This window comes from Diceros bicornis, chromosome 6, assembly GCF_020826845.1.
Source record: "Diceros bicornis minor isolate mBicDic1 chromosome 6, mDicBic1.mat.cur, whole genome shotgun sequence".
Lineage (NCBI taxonomy): Eukaryota > Metazoa > Chordata > Mammalia > Perissodactyla > Rhinocerotidae > Diceros > Diceros bicornis.
Genome location: NC_080745.1, coordinates 5,331,245 through 5,354,336, shown reverse-complemented (window position 1 = coordinate 5,354,336; position 23,092 = coordinate 5,331,245). Strand labels below are relative to the sequence as shown.

General features: G+C 42.8%; 1 protein-coding gene across 2 annotated transcripts in view; it reads right to left on the bottom strand.

The window, feature by feature from the left end:
* The window catches only part of SH2D4B (SH2 domain containing 4B), a 98,650-nt gene extending 75,883 nt beyond the window's left edge, over positions 1-22,767 (bottom strand). For both annotated transcript variants that reach the window (XM_058542789.1, XM_058542791.1), the window contains exon 1: positions 22,570-22,767. In XM_058542789.1, coding sequence (XP_058398772.1) covers positions 22,570-22,767 — 198 coding nt within the window. The remainder of the gene's footprint in view (positions 1-22,569) is intronic.
* Between the last annotated feature and the right edge of the window lie 325 nt (positions 22,768-23,092).

The following is a 23,092-nucleotide window of genomic DNA, read 5'->3' as shown; positions in this document are numbered from 1 at the left end:
GAGAATTCAAAATAGCCATCATAAAAAAGCTTAATGAAATACAAGAAAACACAGATAGACAATTCAATGAAATCAGGAGTTTCTTCACAAAAGAGATTGAAACTATAAAGAAAAACCAATCAGAAATATTAGAGATGAAAAACACAATAGAGGAGATAAAGACAAATCTGGAAGCCTTAAGCATCAGGGCTCACAATATGGAGGGAAGAATTAGCAATATTGAGGACAGCAATGCAGAAATGCCCCAGATGGAGGAGGAAAGAGAACTAAGACTAAAAAGAAATGAAGAAACCCTCCAAGAAATATCCAACTCAATTAGGAAATCCAACATAAGGATTATAGGTATTCCAGAAAGAGAAGAGAGGGAAAAAGGAGAAGAGAACTTGTTCAAAGAAATAATATCTGAGAACTTCCCAAACCTGGGGAAGGAGCTGGAAATACCAGTGAATGAAATAAATAGATCTCCTAAATATATCAACACGAAAAGACCCTTTCCAAGGCATATAGTGGTAAAGCTGGCAAAAATCAATGACAAAGAGAAAGTATTAAGGGCATCTAGACAAAAAAAAATAATAATAATCTACAAAGGATTTCCCATCAGGCTTTCAGCTGATTTCTCAACAGAAACTTTACAGGCTAGGAGAGAGTGGAATGATATATTCAAAATTCTGAAGGACAAAAACTTTCAGCCAAGACTACTCTATGCAGTGAAAGTATCCTTCAGATATGATGGAGGAATAATAACTATCGCAGATAAGCAAAAGCTAAGGAAGTTTAAGACCCCCACTACAAGAAGTGCTCAAGAAGCCCTTGTGCCTGAGGAAAAAAAAGAGAAAGGGGATTCAAAGTTTTGAACAAGGAGGAAAATATGTCAACAAAACCAGAAAAATTGCAGCTCTCTATCAGAATAGATTAGCAAACACTTAATTATAAAACCAAAGATCAAGGGAAGGTAAGCACCAAAAATAAATATAACCTCATGATGTCAAACACAAACTCACAACACAAGAATGAATAAGATGTGACAACAATAACTTAGAAGAAGAGGAAAGGGATCAAATCGACTCAATCTAGGGGAATAAGAGGCCATCCAAAAATGGACTATAACATCCACAAGATTTTTTATACAAACCTCATGGTAACCACTGACCAAATAATCAGAACAGAGTCACACATGATAAAGAAAAAGAAAACTAAGAGAACCCCCATACAGAACTATGAAACTGAATTGGTAGTCCAAAACACACAGGACGAGAAACAAAATAAATGCAAAAGAACCAGAAAAAGAGTGATAAAATAGCAACAATAAATCCTTGTATATAAATAATTACCCTAAATGTAAATGGACTGAACTCTCCATCAAAAGAGTAGTGGGATGGATTAAAAAACAAGACCCAACAATATGCTGCCTCCAGAAATTACATCTCAGCTCTAAAGACAAACACAGACTCAGAGTGAAAGGTTGGAAGACAATACTCCAAGCTAATGGCAAGCAAAAGAAAGCAGGTGTTGCCATAGTTATATCAGACAAAGTTGACTTCAAGATAAAACAGATAATGAAAGACAAAGAGGGGCAATATATAATGATAAAAGAGACACTCCACCAAGAAGACATATCACTTTTAAATATATATGCACCCAACACAGGAGCACCAACATACATAAACCAACTATTAACAAACCTAAAAGGAGATATTAACAACAATACAATAATAGTAGGGGCTCTTAACATCCTACTACATAAATGGATAGATCATCCAGACAGAAAGTCAACAGGGAAACAGTGGACTTAAATGAAAAACTAGACAAGATCAACTTAATAGATATACAGAGATCACTGAGCATCCAAACACAGCAGATTACACATTCTTCTCAAGCGCACATGAAATGTTCTCAAGAATAGACCGTATGTTGGGAAACAAAGCACGGTTATATAAATTTAAGAAGATTGAAATCATAACAAGCATCTTTTCCAACCATAATGCCATGAAGCTAGAAATCAACTACAAGAAAAAAACTGGGAAAGTGACAAAGCTGTGTAGACTACATGCTACTAAACAACCAAAGGGTCATTGATGAAATTAAAGGAGAAATAAAATCATATCAGAAGACAAATGAAAATGAAAATACACCATACCAACTCATATGGGATGCAGCAAAAGTGGTCCTGAGAGGGAATCTCATAACAATACAGGCCCACCTTAACAAACAAGAAAAAGCCCAAATAAGCAACCTCAAACTACACCTAACAGAATTAGAAAAAGAAGAATAAAAAGCCCAAAGTCAGCAGAAGGAGGGAAATAATAAAAATCAGAGCAGAAATAAATGAAATTGAAATAAAAAAACAGTAGAAAGGATCAATGAAACAAAGAGCTGGTTCTTCGAGAAGATACACAAAATTGACAAACCCTTAGCCAGACTCACCAAGAAAAAGAGAAGGCTCAAATAAATAAAATTAGAAATGGAAAAGAAGAAATTACAACAGATACCACAGAAATACAAAAGATTATAAGAGAATACTATGAAAAACTATATGCCAACAAATTGCACACTCTAGAAGAAATGGATAAATGCTTAGACTCATACAACCTCCCAAAACTGAATCAAGAAGAAATAGAGAACCTGAATAGACCAATCACAAGAAATTGAAACAGTAATCAAAAACCTCCCCATAAATAAAAGTCCAGAACCAGATGGCTTCCCTGGAGAATTTTACCAAACATTCAAAGAAGATTTAATACCCATCCCTCTCAAACTATTCCAAAGAATAGAGGAAGATGGAACACTTCCCAACACATTCTATGAGGCCAACATCACCCTGATACCAAAGCCAGGCAAAGACAATACTAAGAAAGAAAACTACAGACCAATATCCCTGATGAATATAGATGCAAAAATCCTCAACAAAATATTGGCAAACCGAATACAGCAATGCATTAAAAAGATCATACACTATGATCAAGTGGGATTCATACCAGGGATGCAGGGATGGTTCAACATCCACAAATCAATCAATGTGATATACCACATTAACAAAATGAGGAATAAAAGTTACATGATCATCTCAATAGACACAGAGAAGGCATTTGACAAGATCCAATATTCATTTATGATAAAAACTCTCAACAAAATGGGTATAGAAGGAAAGTACCTTAACATAATAAAGGCCATATATGACAAACCCACAGCCAACATCATACTCAATGGGGAAAAACTGAAAGCCATCCCTTTGAAAACAGGAACAAGACAAGGGTGCCCACTCTCACCACTCCTATTCAACATAGTACTGGAGGTTCTGGCCAGAGCAATTAGGCAAGAAAAAGAAATAAAAACAATCCAAATTGGAAAGGAAGAAATGAAACTTTTGCTGTTTGCAGATGACATGATCTTATATATAGAAAACCCCAAAGAATCCATTGGAAAACTATTAGAAATAATCAACAACTACAGCAAACTTGCAGGGTAGAAAATCAACTTACAGAAATCAGTTGCATTTCTATATACTAACAATGATCTAACAGAAAGAGAACTCAAGAAGACAATCCCCTTTACAATTGCAACAAAAAGAATAAAATATCTAGAAATAAATTTAACCAAGGAAGTGAAAGACCTATACAATAAAAACTATAAGACATTATTGAGTGAAATCAATGATGACATAAAGAAATGGAAAATATTCCATGCACTTGGATTGGAGGAATAAACATAGTTAAAATGTCAATACTATCTAAAGAAATCTACAGATTCAATGCAATCCCAATCAGAATCCCAAGGACATTCTTCACAGAAATAGAACAAAGAATACTAACATTTATATGGAACAACAAAAGACCCTGAATAGCTAAAGCAATCTGAGAAAAAAGAACAAAGCTGGAGGCATCACAACCCCTGACTTCAAAACATACTACAAAGCTATAGTAATCAAAACAGCATGGTACTGGTACAAAAACAGACACACAGATCAATGGAACAGAATTGAAAGCCCAGAAATAAAACCTCACATCTACAGGCAGCTAATCTTTGACAAAGGAGCTAAGAACATACAATGGAGAAAGAAAAGTCTCTTCAATAAATGGTGCTGGGAAACTGGGCAGCCACTTGCAAAAGAATGAAAGCAGACCATCTTCTTTCACCATACACAAAAATTAACTCAGAATGGATCAAAGACCTGAAGGTGAGACCTGAAACTATAAAACTCCCAGAGGAAAATATAGGTAGTACACTATTTGTCATCAGCCATAAAGGCATCTTTTCGAATTCCATGTCTACTCAAACAAGGGAAACAAAAGAAAAAATAAACAAGTGGGACTTTATCAGATTAAAGAGCTTCTATAAGGCAAATGAAACCAGGATCAAAATGAATAGGCAACCCACCAGCTGGGAAAAAATATTTGCAAACCATATATCCAACAAGGAATTAATCTCCATAATATATAAAGAACTCACCCAACTGAAAAACAAAAAACAAAAAACCCGATCAAAAAATGGGCAGAGGAAATGAATAGACACTTCACCAAAGAAGATATACAGATGGCCAATAGGCACATGAAAAGATGCTCAACATCACTAATCATCAGGGAAATGCAAATCAAAACCACACTAAGATATCATCTTATACCCATAGAATGGCTATAATCACCAAGACAAAAAACAATAAATGTTGGAGAGGATGTGGAGAAATGGGAACCCTAATTCACTGCTGGTGGGAATGCAAACTGGCACAGCCTCTATGGAAAACAGTATGGAGATTCCTCAAAAAATTAAAAATAGAAATACCTTATGATCTAGCTATCCCACTACTAGTATCTACCCAACAAACCTGAAACCAACATTCCAAAGAGGCTTATGCGCCCTTATGTTTATCGCAGCATTATTCACTATAGCCAAGACATGGAAGCAACCCAAGTGTCCCTCGACTGATGATTGGATAAAGAAGATGTGGTATATATATACAATGGAATACTACTCAGCCATAAAAAAAGACAAAATCATTCCATTTGCAACAACATGGATGGACCTGGAGGGTGTTATGTTAAGCAAAATAAGCCAGAAAGAGAAAGACAAACACTGTATAATTTCACTCATATGTGGAAGATAAACCAACATACAAACAGATAGAACCGCTTGGTGGTTACTAGGTGCAAGGGGGGTTGAAGATGGGCACAAGGGGTGGAGGGATGCATTTATATGGTGACTGACAAACAATAACGTACAACAAAAATTTCACACAAAAAGAAGATGTTTAACTTCATCACTAATTAGACACAAGCAGACAAAAACAAGAATGAACTACAATTTCACTCCTACAAGATTGGAAAGAATGAAAAAGTCTGATGGAGCAAGTGTTGGAAAAGATATGGCGTAATAATAATTCCTACAAATTGCTGAGAGTAGTAGGTACTGATATAACCACTTTGAAGATATTTGGCAATGTTTAGTAGAGTTGAAGATGCTATACAGTATTACTAAGGAACAGCACTTCCAGGTACATAATTTACAGAATCTTGTGCACATATGCCCAGAGAAACCTGAACAAGAAGGTTCATGTAAATATTGTTCAAAATATGAAAAATTGGAAACAACATAAATACCCAATAAAGGAAAACATAAATAAATCATGGTATGTTTTATAATGCAATACTCTATAGCAAGAAAAATAGATAGGTTTGAACAACACAGATATATTTCTTTTAAAAATGCAGAACCACAAAATTAAAGTAAATTCAGATTGCATATAGTATAATGTCATTAATTTAATGATTAAGCAACATATTGCTTAAAAAATATATATTACAGTATGGAAGAGGTATAAGAATGATTCACATTGAACTTATAATAAGAGTTGCATATGGGGAGAGAGATGGGGAGTGAAATTTTAGAAAGACATTAAAGTGGGTCTCAACAGTATATATATGAACTGTTTAAATAAAAACAAAGAAGGCACTAATATTAACATTTAATAAAGACATTATGGGTCCATAAGTATTTATTATGTTATTTTCTATCTTGCCTATATGTTCAAATATTTTATAATGAGAATTTTTAAAAGCTTTATTTAAAAAAGATGTAACATAAATAAACTAAGTTTTCAATCTAAGACAATAAAAAAGAACAATAAAATAAGATAAAAGAGAAAAAATTAATGAAGAAAAAAGCTAATATTAGTGAAATGCAAAGTGTATATATTATAAATACAAACAAACATTTGTTCTTTGAAAAATGTAACAGAATAAGAAACCACCTGGCATGCCTAATTAAGCAAAAAAGACATAAAACAAAAATACATAGCATTAGGAATGATAAAAACAATGTAAAACAAGAAGTGATTACATGAGAATATGAGAATATCATGTGCTATTCTGTGTTAAATAAATTTGAATTTCAATAAATTTGAAAATATAGATATAAAAATAGGCATAAATCTTCATGACCTTAAATTAGACAATGATTTCTTAGATATAACACCAAAAGCACAAACAACAACAACAAAAAAATATATACATATATAATTTAGGCTTCAGTGAAATTTAAAACTTGTGTTTCAAAGGACACCATCAAAACAGTAGAAAGGCAGCCCAGAGAGTGGGAGAAGATATTTGCAAATCATATATCTGATAAGGGACTTGTGCCTAGAGTGTATAAAAACTCTTACAACTCCATAATAAAAAGACAACCCAGTCAAAAAATGAGCAAAAGATCTAAATAGACATTTCTCCAAAGAAGATATACAGATGCCCAATAAGCACAGGAAAAGACACTCAACATCATTACTCATCAAGGAAATACAAATCAAAACCACAGTGACATAATACTTCACACCCACCAGGATGGCTTTACTCAAAACCATAGATAATAACAAGTGTTGGTGAGGATGTGGAGAAATTGGAACTCTCACACACTGCTGGTAGTAATGTAAAAATGGTGCAACTGTTTGGAAAACAGTCTGAAAATTCCTCAGATGATTAAACATCAAGTTACCAAATGACCCAGCAATTCCACTTCTAGGTACACACCCAAGAGAAATGAAAACATATGTCCACACAAAAACTGGTACATGAATGTTTGTAGAAGCATTATTCATAATAGCCAAAAAATGGAAACAACCCAAATGTCCGTTAAGAGAGGAATGGATAAATAAAATGTGGTAGATCCATACAAAGGAATATTATTCAGCCATAAAAAGGAATGGTGTACTGATACAGGCCACAATATGTATGGACCTTGAAAATAGTATGCTAAGTGCAAGAAGCCAGTCACAAAAGTCCACATATTATATGATTCTACTCATATGAAAATCCAGAATAGGGAAATCTATAGTGACATAAAATAGATTAGTGGTTGCTAAGGGCTGAGGCAGGGAGAGGGGAGTCTAGGGTGTGCAATAGTTGAAGTGTATGGGGTTTTCTCGAGGTGATGAAAATATTCTAAAATTGACTGTGGTGATGGTTGCACACATCTGTGAATATACTAAAAACCATTTAATTCTACTCTTTAAATGGGTGACTTGTATGGTACCTGAACTATTTCTCAATAAAGTTATTTTTAAAACATCCTAGTAATTTATAGGATAAGTATGAAAAAAAATTAGTTAGGGTATAGAAGGTCTAAACAACACTATCAACAAAGTTAATCTACTTGACATTTATAGAACACTCTACACTACAACACAATATTTTCTTTTTCAAGTGCACACAAGACATTCATCTAGATAGATCATATTCTCAGCCATCAAAAAAAAAATCTCAACAAATTTAAAATGTTTGAAATCATTTATGGTATGTACTGTGACCACAAGAGAATCAATTTAGACCTCAATAATAGAAAGTTATCTAGAAAAAATCCCTTTGAATATTTCTAAGTATAACTACACAATTCTAAACAACCCATGGATAAAAGAAGAAATCACAAGGTAAATTAGTAAATATTTTAATTGAAGAAAAATTAAAATACAACACAAAAATCCAGGGGATGTAGTCAAAGCAGTATATTGAGAGAAATTTATAGTGTTGAATGCTTACATTAAGAATTAAGAAGCATCTCAAATCTATGGTCTAAGCTTCCACATTAAGAAACTGGAAAATAAGAAAAAATTAAATCTAAAAATAAAAGAAAGAAAGATAATAAAAGAAATCCATAAAACAGAATATAGAAAAAAAAATCAATGACATAACAATTGGTTCTTTGAAATCATTAGTAAAATTGATAAATTTTTCACCAGATTGTTCAAAATAGCAAGAGAGAAGACAGAAATTTGTAATATCAGGCCTGAAAGAGGGGTCATCACTACAGATCCTACAGACAAACGAATTTATGAACAACTTCATAAATTCAATAGTTCACATCATGAATTCAACTCCAATAATTTGGTAACTTAGATTAAATAAATTCTTTGAAAGATATAAAATGTCTACTAAAGAATTTGTGGTTTAAAACCTGCTCACAACAAATGCCTGGGCCCAGAAGTCGTTACTGGTGAATTCTACCAAATACTTAAGGAAGAAATATTACCAATTCTACACAAACTCTTCCATAAAATGGAAGAGGAGAGACTATTTTCCAACTTATTTTTATGAAGTCAACATCATCCTGACATTAAACTAAAGATATTTCAAGAAAACTACAGAACAAGATCTCTCACAGACAGATTTTAAAAATTCTTAATAAAGTATTAGCAAATTGAATTCAGAAATATATTTAAAAAATAATGTATCATGACCATACAGGGTTTATCCTAGGAATTCAAGGTTGATTCAACATTCAGAAATCAATCAAAGTAATTTGTCGTATCAGCAGACTAAAAAAGAAACAACTATGATTATCTGAATGCAGAAGAACATTTGATATATCTAATATTCATTCCTAATAAAAATTCTCAGCATGCCAACATCAACCTGATACCAAAGCCAGACAAAGACAATACAAAGAAGGAAAATTACAGGCCAATATCGCTGATGAACATCATAGATTCAAAAATCCTCAACAAAATATTGGTAAACTGAATACAGCAATACATTAAAAACCATACACCATGATAAAGTGGGATTTATACCAGGGACGCAGGGATGGTTCAACATCCGCAAATCAATCAATGTGATACATCACATCAACAAAACAAAGAATAAAAACCACATGGTCATCTCGATAGATGCAGAGAAGGCATTTGACAAGATACAACATCCATTTACAATAAAAACTCTCAACAAAATGGGTATAGAAGGAAAGTACCTCAACGTAATAAAGGCTATTTATGACAAACCCACAGCCAACATCATACTCAATGGGAAAAGACTGAAAGCCATTCCTCTGAGAACAGGAACGAGGCAGGGCTGCCCACTCTCACCACTCCTATTCAACATAGTACTGAAGGTTTTGGCCAGAGCAATTAGTCAAGAAAAAGGAATAAAAGGAATCCAAATAGGTAACGAAGAAGTGAAACTCTCACTATTTGCAGATGACATGATTTTATATATACAAAACCCTAAAGAATCCATTGGAGAACTATTAGAAATAATCAACAACTACAGCAAAGTTGCAGGATACAAAATCAATCTACAAAAATCAGTTGCATTTCTGTATGCTAATAACAAACTAACAGAAAGAGAGCTCAAAAAGATAATACCATTTGCAATTGCATCAAAAAGAATAAAATATCTAGGAATAAATCTTACCAAGGAAGTGAAAGACCTATACAATGAAAACTACAAGACATTATTGAAAGAAATCGATGATAACATAAAGAAATGGAAAGACATCCCATGCACCTGGATTGGAAGAATAAACATAGTTAAAAAGTCTATATTACCTAAAGCAATCTACAGATTCAATGAAATCCCAATCAGAATCCCAATGACATTCTTCACGGAAATAGAAAAAAGAATACTAAAATTCATATGGGGCAACAAAAGACCCCGAATAGCTAAAGCTATCCTAAGAAAAAAGAACAAAGCAGGAGGCATCACAATCCCTGACTTCAAAACATACTACAAAGCAATAGTAATCAAAACAGCATGGTACTGGTACAAAAACAGACACACAGATCAATGGAACAGAATTGAAAGCCCAGAAATAAAACCACACATACACGGACAGCTAATTTTCGACAAAGGAGCTAAGAACATACAATGGAGAAAGGAAAGTCTCTTCAATAAATGGTGTTGGGAAAACTGGACAGCCACATGCAAAAGAATGAAAGTGGACCATCTGCTATCGCCATTCACAAAAATTAACTCAAAATGGATCAAAGACCTGAAGGTGAGACCTGAAACTATAGAATTCATAGAAGAAAATAGAGGCAACACACTACTTGACATTGGTCATAAAGGAATCTTTTCGGATGACATGCCTACCCAGACTAGGGAAACTAAAGAAAAAATAAACAAGTGGGACTTTATCAGATTAAAGAGCTTCTATAAGACAAACGAAACCAGAATCAAGATGAACAGACAACCCACCAGCTGGGAGAGGATATTTGCAAAACATATATCTGACAAATGGGTTGATCTCCTTAATATATAAAGAAGTCACACAACTGAACAACAAAAAAACAAACAACCCGATCAAAAATTGGCCGAGGAAATGAACAGACACTTCTCCAAAGAAGATATACAGATGGCCAATAGGCACATGAAAAGATGTTCAACATCACTAATCATCAGGGAAATGCAAATCAAAACAACACTAAGATACCACCTCACACCCGTTAGAATGGCTATAATCACCAAGACAAAAAACAACAAATGTTGGAGAGGATGTGGAGAAACAGGAACCCTCATACACAGCTGCCAGGAATGCAAACTGGTGCAGCCTCTATGGAAAATGATATGGAGATTCCTCAAAGAATTAAAAATAGAAATGCCCTATGATCCAGCTATCCCACTACTGGGAATCTATCCAACGAACCTGAAATCAACAATTCAAAGAGGCTTATGCACCCCTATGTTCATTGCAGCATTATTCACTATAGCCAAGAAGTGGAAGCAACCTAAGTGTCCCTCGACTGATGATTGGATCAAGAAAATGTGGTATATATATACAATGGAATACTACTCAGCCATAAAAAAAGACAAAATCGTCCCATTTGCAACAACATGGATGAGCCTGGAGGGTATTATGTTAAGTGAAGTAAGCCAGAAAGAGAAATACAAACACTGTATGATCTCACTCATATGTGGAATATAAGTCAACACACGGACAGAGAAAACTGTATTGTGGTTACCAGGGGCAATGGGGGTGGGGGGTAGGCAAAAGGGGTGAAGGGAGACATATATATGGTGAAGGACAAACAAAAATGTACCACCCAAAATCTCACATTGTTAAAAACTATTAAAACAGCAATTTAAAAAAAATTCTCAGCAAACTAAGAATAGAGGAGAAGTTCCTCACCCTGATAAAGTGCAGCTATGAAAAATCTTGGTTAACACTGACCTTATGATCAAAGATTGAATACTGCCCCCTAAAAGTAGGAACAAAGCAAGGGTCTGCTCTCACCACTTTTATTCAACACTGTACTGAAGATCCTAATCAGTAAAATAACAGAAGAAAAAGAAATAAAAAGTGTACACATATTGGAAAGGAAGAAATAAAATTGTCTCTGTTTGCATATGGCACAATCATCTACATATAAAATCTCAAAGAATCTATAAAAAAAGGCTATTTGCACTAGTAGGTGATTTTAGCAAGGTCATAGGAGATAAGGTGATCAATATACAAAAATCAATTATATTTCTATATTTTATCAACAGACAAGTAAAAATTACATTTTAAAATACCATTTACAATAGCATCAAAAAACATAAAAGAGAGATTGATTTAACAAAATGTGTTTTCTAATCTACAAAACATTGCTGAGAGAAATCAAAGACCTAAATAAATGGAGAATTATACCTTCTTCATGGATTCAAAAACTCAACTGTATTGTCAACTCACCCCAAATGGTGATTCAACACAATCTCAAATTCCTAGCAGGCTTCCATAGAAATTGACAGGCTGATTCTAAAATACACGCAGAAAAGCAAAGGTCCTAGAATAGCCGAAACAATGTTGAAAAAGAACAAAGTTGGGTGACTTACACAACTTAGATTCCAGATTTATTATAAGGCTACAGATAGTGTGGTATTTGTGTAAGTCTAGATATATACATCAATGAAACAGAATAGAGTCCAGAAATAGACCCACACATATATGGTCAATTGCTTTTCAACAACAGTGCCAAGGTAATTCAATGGAGAAAGGATTTTTTTTTCCATCAAATACTACTGGAAAAAATAGACATTCATAAACAAACAAACAAAACAGAGCCTTCACCCTTACTTTACACTCTAGACGTGCACCTTCCAGCAGCCAAAGAGCGGGAAAGCTGATATCACCCCCTTTGCCTTCCAATTTCCCTCCAAATAGAAAGAGTGTCCAAGTGCTGGGAAGCCTGAGCCATACATGCCCACCATATCCTAGTTTTCCTTCAAGACCCAGCTGCAAGGTCTCTGCCTCAAGAAATAGCCCAGGAAGATTTCCCTTCTCTGTGACTCCTCCTCTGCACTTATATGGTACCAGTTTTCCTGTTCCTTAAACTCATGTTTTTTTTGGAGTTTTCATGTGAGTGTGTTTAAGGTACTAGAGATAGGGTGACGAGCCATCCTAGTTTGTCTGGAACTGGGGAGGATTCCCAAGATGCAGAACTTTCAGTTTTAAAACCAGGAAAGTCTGGGGGGGCTGGCCCCATGGCATAGTAGTTAAGTTCAGCATGCTCCACTTCAGTGGCCCGGATTCACGGGTTCGGATCCCGGGCATGGACCTACACCACTCCTCAGCCATGCTGTGGCAGTGACCCACATACAAAATAGAGGAAGACTGGCACAGACATTAGCTCAGGGCTACTCTTCCTCAAGCAAAAAAAGAGGAAGATTGGCACAGATTTTAGCTCAGGGCGAATCTTCCTCAGCAAAAAAAAACAAACCAAAATGGGAAAGTCTGGGTCAACGAAAACAAGATGGTTCACCCTAAGCAGAGATACTATCAGCTTACCCATCATACCCAACTTCCCTTCTAGCTCTGCCTTCCATAGCTCATAACCCTGAAAGGCAGCAGCCCTAGCTTGGCCACGACCCTGCCTCTTTGCTCACAGATTTGAGCCAGAGCTGGGCAATCAGACGCCCACTAAATGCGATCTAAACTGAGACACAGAAAGGGTGGGGGTCATTTGATGATAATAGATCTTGGAAGTGGAAGCCACAAGGATTCAGATCTGGGATAGCTTTAGTGGGGCTGTGTCTGCTGTTGTTGGATCCTGGGAGATAGCTTGGAAGAATCCTCCTTTCCCTAGCATGTCCTTGCTGAATTGTCTGCCCCCCACCCCCAAGCCAGATCATAGGAGTCTAATAAGCAGACTCCTAGCACCTCTCACAGTAGATGCACACTGCACACAGTAGGTGCTTACTACATGTGAGCAGAATCAATTACAGGTGGCGATGGTTCATTTTATGTGTCAACATGGCTAGCCTGTGGTGCCCAATTATTTGGTCAAACACTAGTGTAGATGTTGCTGTGAGGGTATTTTGTGGATGTGATTTAACATTTACAATTAATTGGTTTTAAGTAAAGCAGGTTACCCTCCATAATGTGGGTAGGCCTCATCCAATCAGTTAAAAGCCTTAAGAGCAAAAAACTGAGACTTCCCCAAGATAAAGGAATTCTACTTCAAGCCTGTAACATAGAGATCCTGAATGCCCCACAGATTTCGAACTTGTCAGCCCCCACAACCATGTGAGCCAGTCCCTTAAAATAAATAGATAGAGAGATACATAGAGAGATGATAGATAGATAGATAGATAGATAGATAGATAGATAGATAGATAGATAGACAGATAGACAGATAGACAGATAGGTGATAGATAATAGACAGATAGATATCTACTAAGGGGAGGGCCACTTCTGATGAAATGGTGCCTTCCAGCAAATCCTGCAAAGAGGTGGCTGCCCCAACAGCTAGTGTGTTCTTTTAACATAGGTGTCTTTGCTCTAGGCTGTGAACTTCAATCTTCTGGAAAAAACGGAAAAGAACTCGACCAGGCGTGTGAGAAATGTGCTTATACCAATGTTTATCAGGTACTTACAACATACCGGGCTTTACTGGGACCATCCCATTTCATCTTCCCCACAAATCTGGGACATGGGTCCTATTATCATCATCCCCAGTTTACGTAAAAGGAAACTGAGGCTCAGGGAGGCTTGAGCGACTTTCTAAAGTCTAATAATAAGTGGAAAATAGCCACAGTTAGCGAGTAGGCAGAGCTGAAATTTGAACCCAGGCACCCTAACCACTGTACAAACTCCCTCCAGCACAAAGGATGTGAAGGCCAGCACAGTGTGGACATAAGGTTCGTTGTCAACAATGCCAGGCGGCTTTAGGCTGTTTTCAGAACTGTCCTTGCTGTGGGTGAATGACACAGGCATGGGGTCAGGTCGCACGAGACCATCCTCTCCTCACTCCCTCCAACCTCATGACTGTATAATGGCTCCAAGGTCAAGGCCGCCTCTCTACGCAGCCTTGCCTCTCTTATGAGAAGAACAAGAGACAAACCTAAGATCTTCCAGCAGGACCATAATGCCCCACATATGTCGGACGTGGTGTGATGATCACTGGGACATCCACAGTCGCCCGCCTCTAACACCAGCCGCCCTCAGTACTGAGTCATGGTCGAGTCAGTGTGCCGGAGGTTCTCTGAGCCCTGTCTCACCCCTGCTCCTGACCAGCTCAGTTTCCTCATCTGGAACAATGTCTGAGGCACAAGTAGCTTAATCTGTAAAATGCAGACATTGCATACGCACCAGGGGCAGGGACCAGATGTCCTAAATCTTTGCATCTCACAGAGTCCAAATGTGAGAACCCAACCGTGGTGGCCAGATAAGCACATCAGTGAAATGAAAGCATAAAAATAAACAATGCCTGAGGCCTACAGTCATGTAAGTTTGAAAGGACATGGGGGAAATAGGTGTGAAAATGCACGCAAAGAATTTAGACCCCAAAGTCTAATGCAAAATCTGGTTCCAAATGGGAAAACCCTAAGAAGCTTAGCTAATGTTTACGTGAGAAACACCTGGAAAGCAGTCATGCCAGCCACTGGGAGAGACACAGAGGGACCGGCAGCTGTCTGCAACCTGCTCCTTCAGCCCAGCCTCTCTGAGCTGGAGCTGAGACGGGGTGGGGTTACAGGGAGCCAGGAGATAACCAGGTGGTGGCCATTCTCAGCAGGCCCCTGCCAACCTCCAGGCTGGAAGGAGAGACAGGCAGGTGGCAGATGTGATCACCCCTGAGGGAAGGGGACAGAAATTAACCCCGGGGGCTCAGCCCAGCATCCCCCACTGCAGCCCTGCAGCAGGCACGAGAGGCGCTTCCCCTCAGAGCCGAGCAAAACTCCGTCTGTGCAAACGGTCCTTGGGCTTCTGGCAGCAGCCAGGAGAAAGCGGGACAGGAGACGGAGGAGAACTGCACGGAAACTCCAGTCCTCTGCTGGGCCACTGACCGCTGCCAGCTGTGCGGTCCTGGGCACTGGCCTTCATCATCTACCCCATCCTGTGGGCCCAAGCTCTTCAGGAACCTGCAGAAATGATGGAAAAGGACAAGCGCTGTGTCCCTCTTCACGTCTGCCCCTCAGCCATGGAAGGGAGAGGCTGTCTGCCTCCCTGGGTCCTCCCTGGCGTGACTGCCCTCGCACTTCTTCCACTTCCACCACCCTCCTTGTCCAGTTCGCATCCATGTGCTTGACCAGGGGTTGAACAGCCATCACGTGGTCACTGCGAGCTGAAATCTTACTGCTGTGAATTGCTTGTTCGCATCTTTTCCCCATTTTTCTACTGTTTGTCTTTTGCCAATTGATTTGGAGAGCATCTTTATGTTCTCTGGATACTAATCCTCTGCCTGTTATATATGTTGCAAATATTTTTCTCTCATTTATCTGTGTTCTTTTTTTCAACTTAGTTTAGTATCTTTCATCAAGATTTTTTTAATATAGTCATAGTGATCTTTATTTTCCTTTTTTTTCTTGTTGTGTCTTATTTTAAGAAAGCCTTTGCTCTCCCCAATATTCTCTCATATTTTCTTTGATTACTTTTATAATTTTGTTTTATTTTTGCTTTTCTCGTGCTGGTGTGTAATCACCTGCAGTATACCATTTTCCCCGAGGGAGCAGCTGTGAGGAGGGACATGCCGTGTGCTGTGCTGAGAAGAACAGGGATCTTGAACCTAGCAGGCCTCCATCAGATTCCAACCCCACCTGCTACACGGTCCCCAGAGCAGGCTGCTTGACCTTCCTGAGATTCAGTTTGCTCAACTCAAATGGGGATAATAACTAATTTCATTGATTTGAAGACACACATTTAAACATTTCTGAAATCAAGATGTCTTACAAACAATGGTATACCAGGTTTCATTTAGAGCTTTCTTAGTAGTATATAAACAACAGTGATTTTCAAGCTATGATGTCTTAGATTTTATGAAATAAAAAGGACTCAACTCCCAGCTCCCTAAGGGGTGAGGTAAACGGGGGCACATAAAGTGCCCAGGACACGCCAGACACGAGGAAGCACTTCCTCTGGGTGAGTCTGCAGGCCTTGCTCTGCTGGCCGCCCTCACCCTTCCTCCTTAGCTTCCAGAATCTGAGCCCCCTCTCCGGGACCCCCTTCAGGGTCCTCCTATCAAAGCCTTCAGCTGGACGAGGCCACGCCTTCGGTTCTCTCCTTCTAGATACAGAAATCTTGGGGCCAACAGTTAAGGGCCCTACATAAGGTTGATCTCTCTCCACAGCCAAGAGAACTGCACCATCACCCTGGAGACACCCAGGCCTGCCAGGCACCAAGAGCCATCACAGCGGGTGCCCCCACGTCCTCTCCCAGCAGCCTCTGCCTGGCTCCTCTCGCTGTCCGCCTAGCGACTCGGGGGCCTTTCAGCTTCTGCAAGTGCTGGCGCCAGAGCCGGGGAGCCGGGGAGCCTGCGCCCCTTGCCAGACAGCGCTGCCTCCGTCAGAACCACACCACCGGGCTTGGGGAAGGCGGGAAGGCACAGGGAGTGAGGGGTGGGCTCAGAGGAACCAGAGGCCCACAGCCAGTGCCGTGCAGGCAGGGTGAGCTCCTTCACCCTCACACGACCCAGGACCCTCCCATTACAGAGGAAGGAACTGAGCTGGGGGGAGCAGAGTGACAGGAGTTCCCTCACCAGCACTGCCGTCCCACCTTTCTGCCTGCCACACGGGGCAAAACATGGGGCTGGGGAGCCCGAAAGTGGGGCCCCATCAAGGTCAAGTCCATGAACCCGGGTGGAGCACCTACTACCTGGAAGGCCCACACTGGGTCTCACAGTCCAGGCTGGCGGAGCAGAAAGATCCGGCCCCCAGCCCCTCTCTCCTCGACCCAAACTACCAGGAGAACACATATGACTCTCACATACACACACAGCTCTCAGATCCCTGGCCTCTGTTCCACTGCCTTTCCCAGGAGGGGGCCCCAAACCTAGCCCCACAGTCACAACCAGGGCAGTCCCAGGCCATATTGCCATGCCTCCAATTCTGAGCAGATCATAGTAGCTCCCCGTGGACTAGTGCTGCACCCACCGTATACTGTCAGCAGATCACAGCAACTCCCTGCGGACTAGTCCTGCATCCACCATAATGCATCCCGAGAACCAAAAGACGACTTTTATTGGAATAACTGAATTTCCTCCAACTTATCCTAAAAAAGTAAAACCGCACAAGGGGTGATGATTTGACAGCCACAGAAAAGGCCCCATTCCCCACCTCTGAGACTCCAGAAAAGCAGAGGCTGGCCAGGCAGTGATGTAGTTGGTCCCATAGCCTAGGTCTAGTGGTGGAGCACTCAGGAAGAGGCTGAACCAATGCCAAGGGATCTGCCACCAGAACCAGAGGGACGGGGAGTAGAAAAGGAAGGAGATAATCATGACTTGGCTCTGATGTACCTCACGTGGGTGGGGGGGCGGGTAGGAGGACAAATCCATAGAGACAGAAAGCTTATCGGTGGTTGCCAGGGGCTGAGGGGAGGAGGGGGTGGGGAGTGACTGCTTAATGAATACAGGGTTTCCTTTTGATGGGATGAAAATGTTCTGGAACTAGATAGAGGTGGTGGTTGCACAACATTTTGAATGTACTAAATATCACTGAATTGCACACTTTAAAAATGGTTAAAAGGGTAAATTTTATGTTGTGTGTATTTTACCACAATGAAAAAAAGATACTTTCAGATGCAGTAAATGCTATGAAGACAATTAGGCAGGTGTTGTAAGAGAGACTGGAGGGTCAGTGAAGAGCCCAATGTTTAACTGAGAAATGAATGATGGGACAGAACCAGCCTCAAGAGGAATTGGGAAAAGAGCACTCCACACGGAGGGACACCAGTGGGTGGAAATTAGGTTGAGAGTGGGCAGTGGGCAGTGGCCAGTGAAAAGCATTCACCTTTTCTCTGAGTGCAATGGAAGCCACCGAGGCAGGGAGCTGCCTGAGCTAGGTAGTACTTTAAAGGCCCTTCGGCTGCTGTGTGTATAAAGGGGGGGGGGGGTAGGGGGACCACTGACAACACGGCTACATTAGGAATGTGTGCAGGCAAGCACAGGGCTCCAGGCAGGGCTGGCGTTTCAGGGCAGAACTTCCACGCCGGAAAGGGAACACAGGGAGGCTGGAGGGCTCAGGCCCAGCAGGCTGCCAGGGTTCCTGGATGGTTCCCGGGAAAGAGAGAAGGCAGATGCCCAGTGAGAAGAACCATCCCACAGCTTTCATCAGGGCATGGACGTGGCCCTCCTGGGGCACCAAGGCCAGGGCAGATATGCAGCAGGAGTGAGTCAATGCTGAGACACAGAGAGGACGCTAACGAGGGTGTCTCCCTCCAGCCCCAACTCAGGGCTGAGCCTGCAGAGAGGGGCGTGCCTAGGATGGGAGCTGCCTCTTGACCCGAGCCGTGGGGCATGGAGGCAGCGGGGGCTGGAGCCCAGCTGGGCTCCATAGGCTGGAATAGCGGGCAGGCCAGCGCGCCAGTGAGCCAGCACAGGAGGCATGCGGGGATTCTGACCCAGGGCTGGCTGTGTGGGTGAGAAAGACAGAGGAGGGGCAGCCACCCACTCAGTGTGTGGGTTGGTTCACAGCGTGGCTGGTGTTGGCCACATTAAAGGAGAAAGCAGAAGGAGGGGGGTGGGGAAGGCCATCTGGTTCCCAGGCAAAGGACATCCAGACGGATAAGGAAGTAGTCACGGAGGAACCAGTTTAACACTGACATGAACTGTCAGTCATGGCAGAATGGACAGGTCCAGGTGGGGAAGCTTCCTGGGTCACAGCAGCAGTGTGAACACGTGTCCTGAGTCCTGTGTCCCAGGCAACACCCAGCTCCAGCCCCAAGAAACTGGGATAAGGAGCAAGCACAGAGGGGCCTGCAAGGTTGTGAAGGCTGCAGCTCCTGATAGAGCTGTGGGTTCTTGTGGTGGCAAAAGGGCACTGAGACAGAAGACATTGCAAAGGTCAGAGTGATGCTGAAGGGCTCGGCTGAAATCTAGCAGAAACAAGCATTACAACACGCCTTCCCAGGGTCTCAGCATAGCCGCACCAATTTCCGCCAAACCTCAGAGTTTGTCAGAAACGTGACAAAACAGCAAACATGATGGTAAATGAGAAAACGACCTGAGCTGAGGGTCTGTGTCTTCCAAAACATGGCAGAAGATTCGCACCAGAGTATAAAGTGAAAACAAAAGAGACGGGCTGGCACGGTCAGGCGAGCAACGTGTGCCGGCCTTGACCGTCATCTTTCACCCCAGCTTATTGCTTTGTGGACCCCAAACGTGCGCCCTGCATCAGTAAAACCCCCGAGATCTGTAAGCTAGAATGAGGCGCGTCACAGTGTTTACTCCACCCTTTCCAGGCACAGGTGGAGAGCGGGGAAATGCTCAGGGATGGGCGTCCCCTGCCCTGCCCTGCCCTGCAGGACCTGAGCCCTAGGGACAGTGAGGTCTGGGCTGCCAGGAGGTGGGAAATGTGCCCAGGAAAGAGAGTGGGGGAGGCATCAGAGGACAAGCAGGGCGGGGAGACGGGCAGGAGGAGGTGAGGCATCACTCTGGCCGACAAGGCCCGAGCAGGCTGTGCTCAGAGACCCCAAGGGGCTGGCACACACCTCAACAGGCCACAGCAGATGCCTCCTCCAGGACAAATCAGGGGGCAGGGACAGGCGGGGGCTGGCAAAAACCCGGAAGGGGGTGCCTGTGAAGGTAGGAGGAGCAAAGATCTAGCCAATGGAGACCATGCCCAAGGACCCCTGCCCAGAGCCAACATGCGGATGCTCTGCACGAAGCCTGGCCCCTGGCCCTCCACTTGGCTGTGCTCCCTGTGGTCTGTCTGTACACCAAAGCCAGTACTTAGTGACGTCGGATAAGGGAGTGAATGAGGGATGGATGAGCAAATGAACTTGTGCACAGATCATTTGTGGGATGAAGTCTGCGTTCAGAAGTATATGAACGGAAAAACATCAGTCATCGGACCCAAGGTCAAAGTCACGGGATGTGTCCCCCAACTCCATTTCTTGGCATCTGATGGACTGTGTCACTTCTGTGAGCCGTGGCTTCCTCATCTGAAATGGGGTCACAGGGCTACGGGAGGGCAGGCAACTAGTAAACGTAAAGCTCACAGAGCAGGTTGGGGTGGTTGTGACCCTTCATCATGCTCCCAGGACAGGGAGCAGACACCCTGCATCCTGGGCCCGCAGCAGGATGCTCTTCAGCCTCCTGGGGCAGAGCCCTCCCCACGGGCTTCCCATGGTCTGCCCAGACACCTCCACAGGCAGGACCGAAGCACAGAGCTAGGCTCTGGCAGGACCCTGACCGGGAACACACACATTCCACAGTGTGTTTCACCCTCTTTTCCATGTTTATAAATCAGAAAACTAATTACCCAGAAAAGAGTCTTCTGCACCAGAAACCCAAATGAGTTTAATGTATAATTTATATGTGAAAATGTATACGTCACTGTGTGACAAACCGCTGTAAAAATATTTTTGCAGTTAAATTTTGAGACATCTGTCTTCCTCCCAGAAGAACCACCATACAGACGATGTGAGGTCCCAGGGCCCAGGCCGGGAGGGGCTGGAAAGGCAACCCGTCCTTTTCACCAGCTAGTGGTACAGCTACCAGCGCAGCCTCCCTGGAAGGCCCCAGCCTCGGCACCAGACACGTGCAGCCAAGTCAGAGCTCTCCCTCCTTGGGAGTGTTTTGTTCAAAACAGGGATTTAACACTCTGTTGGCTCTGTGGCAGACCCAAGGATGGAAGACAGAATGGAGTGTGGCAGCTTTGAGTCCCCTGGGAGAGCCAGGCAAGCAGGGGACAAATGACGATGACAGCATGGTGAGTACTAGGGAAGAGCTGGGTCGTACACACCCAGCAGCTGCAGAGAAGCAAGGACTTCCCCGTGCCAGGAGCATCCCCAGAGGACTCCAGGGGTTGGGGGCTAGTCCTGGAGGAGTTTGTCGGAAGGACGGAGGCAGGCGGACATGAGCAACAGGAAGAACTACATGTGCAAAGGCAGAGGCTAGAGCAAGCAGGTTCTGATAGGTGAGCGTGGCCTGCAGCACACGGGAGGGACTGGCCAGCAGGGAGCCTGGAGTGGAGAGCAGGAGCCAGGTCACCCAGGGGCCCGTGTGCCCAGTCCAGAAACAGGACTTTGTCCTGGATTGAAAACTTTAAACAGACCACGTCTACACTTGACTCTGGTGAACAGCACGGAGGCCAAGAGGATGATTGCTGTGGGGAGCGAAGGAGAGAAGATGAACAGGCATCGCAAACTGTCAAGTGCAGCATGCACGTCAAGTGCCACCCCAGCAGGGTCTTGAGTCCGGGGCCACGCCTCAGCAGCCTGACTGCTTCAGCTGCACCTCCATTCACAGGTGCACCGGTCCACGGGCTTGACTGGCACCTGACTGCATAGAAACCACCCGAAACGTAGCTTGGAGCCTTGCTTCTTGTCTGCAGTTGCTGCTGCCATTAGGGGCTGGTCACTCACTGTGCAGGACATTCCCTGACACCCTCTCTCCGGATGCCCAGTGGGGCTCCAGGCACAACCCAAAGCATCATCTCACACGAGCCGAGGGAGGCGGGGCATGGTGCACGGTGCTGGCTAGCTGACATCCACTGGGGCGCGCACACCAGGGAAGGAGGAACTTCACATCTTACACCCTGTCCCTCTGTCCCAGAACCACAGATGAGGGTCAAGAATACGCCCTCTCTCTCACCAGGCAATCACCAACTGTGTCTGAGGACAATCTGAGATCTCAAAAGTGTCTTCCAGAACTTGGGCCTCCCACAACAAGACAAAGCAAGTCCCCATTCCCCAACCCCCTGGGGGTCCCTGGGTAGCCCCCTCTGCAGCCTTGGAGCCGTACAGACCTGGTCAAAATATAGAGGCCTGGGCTAATGTTCACAGAACAAGGGTTTCAAGCCCCCAGCCCTCATCACACCAGTGCCCATTTCAAAGAAGAACATAGCCTGGCATCAATAATTTTTCCACTTCCTGGGAGGCCAGGGTCGGCCCCTCAGTGACTCCCAGCCACATACCTCGCTTGACCTTTGGGGGCCTGAGGCCCTCTGCCTGGGCCAGCGCCTCCCAAGCCTCGCGCTCCCTCCAGCGCCTCAGCTGCTCCTCTCGCATTTTGTAGAAGAGGATGTGTTTCTGCACATCGCTGAGCTCAGCGAGGAGCACAGGGTCGATGTACAGGTCATGCAAGATCTGCTGCAGCATGATGCCACCTGGATGCGCACGGCAGAAGGGCAGTAGCCAGGGGAGCCGGGGCAGGCGGCACACCCAGGCCCCTCCTCAACCCTGGCTCCTCACCCCCAGAGCCCCTTCTCCATGCAGCATCGTCACTCGGCCTCAACTCCCAGCCAGCGACAAACTCATCTCCTCTTCCCAGGACAGCAACAGGGGCCGGGCAGCAGGAAACGGAGAGGGAGCCGGACCCTGCAAGGGGAGCAGCCACCAGAAGCAATCTAGTCCTCCTGTTGGGTCACCAAGCACCGCAGCCCAGCGCGCCTGTGTCTTGGCCTCCCCTGGAGTTCTGGGACAA